This window comes from Malurus melanocephalus, unplaced genomic scaffold (genome assembly GCF_030028575.1).
Source record: "Malurus melanocephalus ecotype Western Australia unplaced genomic scaffold, MMel_1.1 scaffold_406, whole genome shotgun sequence".
Taxonomy (NCBI): Eukaryota; Metazoa; Chordata; class Aves; order Passeriformes; family Maluridae; genus Malurus; species Malurus melanocephalus.
The window spans coordinates 486,822-492,926 of record NW_026623638.1 but is presented as its reverse complement, the minus strand read 5'-3'; the positions used below and the strand labels follow the sequence as shown (position 1 = coordinate 492,926).

At 49.7% G+C, this 6,105-nt stretch overlaps 2 protein-coding genes across 2 annotated transcripts in view; one reads left to right on the top strand and one right to left on the bottom strand.

The window, feature by feature from the left end:
• Window positions 1–896, top strand: part of NOS2 (nitric oxide synthase 2) — a 19,860-nt gene extending 18,964 nt beyond the window's left edge. The window contains exon 27 of the mRNA XM_057379452.1: window positions 148–896. Coding sequence (XP_057235435.1) covers window positions 148–228 — 81 coding nt within the window. The 3' untranslated portion in view covers window positions 229–896. The remainder of the gene's footprint in view (window positions 1–147) is intronic.
• A 1,387-nt stretch (window positions 897–2,283) lies between these two features.
• Window positions 2,284–6,105, bottom strand: part of KSR1 (kinase suppressor of ras 1) — a 24,449-nt gene continuing 20,627 nt past the window's right edge. Inside the window, exon 19 of the mRNA XM_057379441.1 lies at window positions 2,284–4,797. Coding sequence (XP_057235424.1) covers window positions 4,719–4,797 — 79 coding nt within the window. The 3' untranslated portion in view covers window positions 2,284–4,718. The remainder of the gene's footprint in view (window positions 4,798–6,105) is intronic.

The window sequence follows — 6,105 nt, the reverse complement described above, 5'->3', positions numbered from 1 at the left end:
GAGTTCCCTTTCTTTGGCAGTAACAAAAATCTACGATCACAGAACCAGTCCTACAAATSCAAAAGGCCTTTAGTTACTGAACTGATGGACAAGGAATAGCTGGCAACACTTAATTCATCTCTTGGGTGTCCTTTTTTCTTTTTGCAGAATGAAAAGCGATACCATGAAGATATATTTGGGGCCGTGTTCCCACAAGAAGGCAAAAGAGATYTGCAACCCACCAGCTGAAGAACAAATCCTCTTGCATTTTAGACAACACTTGCACATTTATTCTTATTTTCAAAAACCAAAGAGTCAGATCCTTCTATACATGTTCAATCATGCACGTGTACAGGACTGTAGGATTTGACTCTTAAACCTCAGCCTTAATTAACTAAAATATTAAATTTACCTTTTGTTGCTATTTATTCTGACGTGCTTTTAATACATGATCTTACTAGTGAAAATGCAAATTATTTTTTTAATACTGTCTATGCTAGTATAAATCTGGTGTTTTTTGTAAATACAAGAAAAAGGTAGAGTTTTGTACTAAGTTAACTAGAGCTGAAATCTTTTTTGAAATGTACTGTTTGTCACCTTATTTATATCAGATTGATTTATTTGCATATATTCACTTGAAAGCAAGTGAAGGGATGGTTGTTTCTGGGAGTTGTGTGGCCACGAGCCTGGATCTGGAGCAGTTTGTAAATGATAATAATGTGCTGGTCCCAAGTTTAAATTCCTGCTGCATCCATCCCAGAATATCTGCTCAACAGGCAGCAGTGGTGAGTTCTGCCTTGTGGCACTCAGGAACATGAACCTCAGTTGTTCCTATGGCAGGAAGGTTCCAAAAATTCCAAAGCACTTTGTACGTTGGGATTCTATTCTCTGRTTTACTTGATTTGTTTGTAATAAAATCTGCCTTTATACTGAGACAAAGTGGTGTGGATCAGTGAACCTCTTCTTGCTCTTGGCTCCAGCCTGCAAAGGCAAAGGTAGCTCAGTGAGGTGGATTTGGGCTCCAGCCAAAACTGCTCCCTGAGGACAGCCCCATCTCCAGGAATTAAATGTGCAAAATKATCCCTTTTGCATTTTTGTTACTGCCAGGCAAGTGTGAGTTTGCACCAGGGAGTGAGACTGGCTTGAAACTGCTCTTGTTGGCTTTGGGCTCTTCCTAGGCCTTGCAGCTAGGTCAGAACTAGTTCCTCTGAAAGTACCAGGGCTATCTGAGCATATTTTAAAAAGCCTAAAATGAGATTTTCCTGTCATCCCTGSTCTCAGGAGCTGGAATCTGATGAAGGCACAGTTCAGACTCAAAAGTCAGCAGTGCCCTGTGTGAACAGTGTGTTTCACATGTGCTTCAGGACATTGGGATGTCCTTCTAGCCTGGTTTTCATAACGTCATTAYCTGAAGGAAAAGGAACAGGAGGTGTGGACAGGATCCACGAGTGCAGGGAGTGACAGGGCAGGGGGATGAGGGGCAGCTGAGGCTCACAAGAACAGCAAAGGCAGGGGCAGAACCTGGCAGATCCCATCATCACTGGGATGATGTCAGGATCAGTGCTCTGGGATCTGGAGACAGTGAGGCCAGGTAGCTGAAAGGCTTTTTCTTTTTCTTGATGTTTTGGTAGGACCCCAATGTCGGTGCCTTGGACAGCCCAGGGCACYTCTGGGGTACAACTCTGAGCAGGGAACCTCAAACTGCTCCAGTCACAGCTTGGGCAGAACCTTTGTGCTTGGAGTCTGGATGGTTTGGTTTTTTAATCAAATACCTCTGCCCTTCAAGTATAATGAGAATTAAGTTTGTTATTTCTTATSCTTTATGAAAGACAACAAAGCTCAACTTACCTTAAGCTTTTTATTGTTTGTGTGTGAGATGTAGAACTGTGCTTTTGTGATGCCTCAGCCCATTCCTGGCTCGACAATGCTGCTGTTATTCCCAGCACAAAGCTGCTGGCAGTAGCAGAACCTTCCTGGGATTCATGAACACTCAGAAATTGCAGCTCCAGTGTGGGGAGCAGGGTCTGTCTGGCTGAGCTCTGCCCCTCTCTGCAGTGGAAGGTGGAGGCAGCACCAATGCAGAGAACAGGGAAGGTGCTGGGGAGAGGGGAAGCAGCTTCTGAAAGAGTTCAGAGCATCAGGAGAACTCAGTGGTGGCTTCATGAACAATTTAATAATGTGACTCCTCATATCCAGGAGGGAGAACCTTGATGAATCCAGGGGGAGATCCTGGTGTTCCTCAGAGCAGAGCAGGAGCTKGGGGGTCTCTCTGGACTCTGCTCCTGTTCTGGCTCCAAGTCAATGGGAAGGAAAGGTCAAACCACTTACTTTATCCAGACCAAAGATTTATTCACTGAAAAGATTCCTACATATCCAGAATTCCAGTAGCATAGAGTGCACTCGTACTTTTTTTTTTTTCTTTCCTGGTTGCATAAACTAATACAGAAACTGTTGTTAATCCTAACAATTTGTAATTAATTTAATAGCAATTCTGGAAGACACTCAATTCATAGAAAATATAAAAAAAAAATTTGTACTGTACAAAGTTTACATCACATTTGAAAAGAAAACGTGTCCATGTTCACCATGTTACGACCATTTACATTCACTACTGACGTGTGGCTCCTGTAGCAGCATTGCACAGCATTGTCACATTGACAGCTCCACCGGGACGGGCTGGGGGTGGGACTGGGACCAAACACAACCCAGGGACTGTCGCTTGGTGAGTGGGGCTGGGAGGGCTCTGTGCCCCCATCCCTGTGCCCCCTGTGCCCCCTGTGCCCCCGCAGGGTGACCGAGACAGGAATGACCCCGAGATGGGCTCGGTTCTCGTGGGCTGTGCTGGGCACAGGGGGAGCTCTGTGCTCAGGGCACTTTGGGGTGTCCCTGCACCACCCAGCCCAGGCTCCATTGCAACCCCAATCCCCTGTTAAAGGCAGTTATGAACACCCCCAGTGCCAGGACTGGAGCAGGGCACGTTCCCAATGGGCACATCCCACAGCATCCAACTGGGGCATGGCAGGACACACAGGGCTCCACAGCCAGGGCCAGCCCTGCACAAAGGGGACAGCTGTGACAAGGAACCCCGCGCCCTTGATCCCAAACAGAACCTTGGGGTGTCCCAGCTCTCAGGGCCTGGTTTATGCACCCAAAAACTGAGTGAGGAGCACCCCGAGGCCGCTGCCACCCTCGGCCACGGGCTGAGCCAAGGACCAGCAGCTCCTGCCCTTCCCTAGGGCATGCAGGGTTCCAGCCGAGGGGCAGCATCTTTTTTCCCTGCTTTGGGTTGATGTGCTGTTCCTAAGCAGCACTTGGGGGAAAACAATTTCTGCCTAAAGCTGCTGCCACACGGTGAGAACAAACAGCAGAGTCCTGTGGAGCCCGAGGGTGCAGCAGCCRTGCCTTTAACGTGGGAGGGGAGAGGGGATCAGGACAGCACTGCAGTGCCTGGCCATGCCAAATCCTGTTCCTCTTGCGTATCTGAGACGTTTAAAAAGTCTTTGTCAACACTTGTAAGAGGCTACAACTGACTTGCACACGGCAGTGAAGCTCTCTGCTCAACAGAACTCAGGTTTTGTGCCACTTAGTTCTTGACACAAGGCAGCCAAACTGAGGGCTGGTGCTTTGCCTGCTCACAGAAGATTGGGGAGCTCCCCCTGAGCTTTGGGGTGATGGTGGGGAAAGGGGAGCCATTACCAAGGGGAATGATGCATCTGTCACCTCAGCTTGGTGTCACCTCCATAACCTCCACACTGCACTGGAGATGGGGGTGACGGCTTTTGGGTTTAAAACTACTCTCTGTGAAAATTTTGAGCTGCTAAGGTGAGGCAGGGCCTCCAGGCCCAGGTACTGCCTTCTCGGCTGCAAGATTTCTGTCATTCTTAAGGGGTTTCTTCCCCAAAGTAACTGCTTTAGTCCTATGTTTATCAAAGAGCTTGCAAGCTTTAATGTGCCAACTGCTGTGTGTGTGCAATGRCTCTGCAGCTCTGTGCACCCAGGCCTTAGTTAATGCATTATTTAGGGACAGCTTATCCCTTGTCCTGTCTCTCYTGCCCTTCCCTGCACTTGAACTTGTGCCTGAACTTCAACAGAAGAATTTGGTCCCTGTGCAGAGCTGTAACAAGTCATTAGTTTTTTTAAGGCCAGCAATTCTTAATTCCTCTGGGGTTGTATGAGAAGGAGCAGGTTTCAGTGTGAGTTCTGTGGAGAAGAGCACTTGAGCCATTAACTGACCCCACGGCCAGACACTCTCCCTGCAGATCTGTTTTGGTGCAGCCCAATTCAGGGTGACCCAGAGCTGGACCAGCCCCGCTTTGGGCGAGTCCCAGTGCAGCAGGCTGGGTTCTACCCTCAGGGAAGAATTTCCTCTGGAAAGTCAAAGCCTCTCAGGAGCCACCACCCAGAGGTGCCACTGCCAGGGGAACCCACTCTGAAGGCAGAGAGTGGCTCCTCCTGACYGTGGACACAAGGAGGAACCAGGAACAGCTCTTCTCTTTTTTCAGTGCTATTTCAGAATGGCTGTAGTTCAACTCGATTCACCAGTTTATTATGTTTATAAAAATATAGTTCACACAAAAGTATCATGTAAACATTGTTTAAATAACTGCTGGTGCTCAGGCAGGACCGGGCTGAGCTGATGGTCTTCAGAGGGGCCGCACCAGGCTCGGCGTGGAGGAGCCAGGGAGGGTTTCTGGTGCTGGGTGGGAGCAGGCAGCCAACATGGTCACAATGACACCGGGCTACAGCTTTGGGTTACTCGGTTCCAGGATCCCCAAGCCAAATCTTTCAAAACGCAGGACAACTTTGCTACTGTTAATGCTGYAAAGATGGGGAGGGAGAGGAGAAGGGAGGGGGAAACAGTTACTGATAATTCATCTCACAAAGCTACTGCCCTACCAGAGGAGCTGAAATGGGTTTGGTTGTGCTCTTGTATTACTTCACATCACCCGAGGGATGCTCTAGYAAGTCAGCAGCAAACACAAGAAGTTAATCATGCAAACCTCAACAATGGGAAGAAACAGCACAATCTGATTTGCCCCAGGGGGAGGAGAAGGAAGTTTATCCAGTCTCTACCGTGGGTAGAACCTGACACTGGTTTTCAGTGAGCACTTGCATCCCTTGAAATACAAGGGAGTCAAAAACTGACTGACGGGATTTTCTTTGTAAGAGAAGGGCAGTTTTGACAACATACACGAACAGGTTAAAAAACCACAACAGGAAACAAACCCAAACCCATTTGCTCTGCTACAGGCTCTACAACACATAGAGGTTGCMTCTCCCCTTGCTCTCAAACTGCTGGCAGAGCCAGAAGCACTTTCTCCTTTCTCAGAAGCACTTTCAGAGCTTTCCTGAGGAGGCTCAGGGAATGGATGTGGGAGCTTGTCCWCAGACAGCAGAAACCCCCCTGGTCTGTGTTTTTCTCCAAACCAGAGAAGAGAGACCTTTTCCAGAAGGCACATGTTTGCTGTGGTAGCTGTGACYCTGCCAAGGCCCTGCACTGTGTCCTTCTGCTGACCAGGGGATGTAAACAGAAGCAAACCACACTACTCCAAGCACTGCAGGGGCAGGAGGAGCTGAGGCTGCTCTTGCTTTCCTCCCCTTTGCACAGCTTTGTGGCTGATCCCAGCTGACCCCATGAGCCTGCTCTGGACACTGCTCCTGGCCTGGTTCTCAGCAGCCAAAGGACTGTCAGCTGCTCCAAGTGGAGCAAGGACCATCCTTCTTTCCACCCAAGAACTGGCCCTGCCACAACTGCTCCAGTGCTGGCTCTGGGCCTGAGGGAGAACCAGCCCAATCTGGCCCTCGGGTCCTGCTGGTTTGTAATGCAAGTGCTGTGACAGTGTCCCTGTCACCTCCAGTCACAGAGCTCCAGCACCAAGGACAGCCCCCAGAGGGGCTGGGGGGCTGCAGCCGCTGCATCGGGGCTCACAGGACACGCACGAGGTGCAGCAGTTTGGGGACAGCCCTGAGCTTTGGGCAGCACACCCAGCACACCCAGCCCTGGCTGAGGGCAGCACACCAGCACACCCAGCCCTGGCTGTGAGCAGCACATCAGCACACCCAGCCCTGAGTTCTGGGCAGGACACCCAGCCCTGGTTCTGGGCAGGACACCCAGCCCTGGCTGTG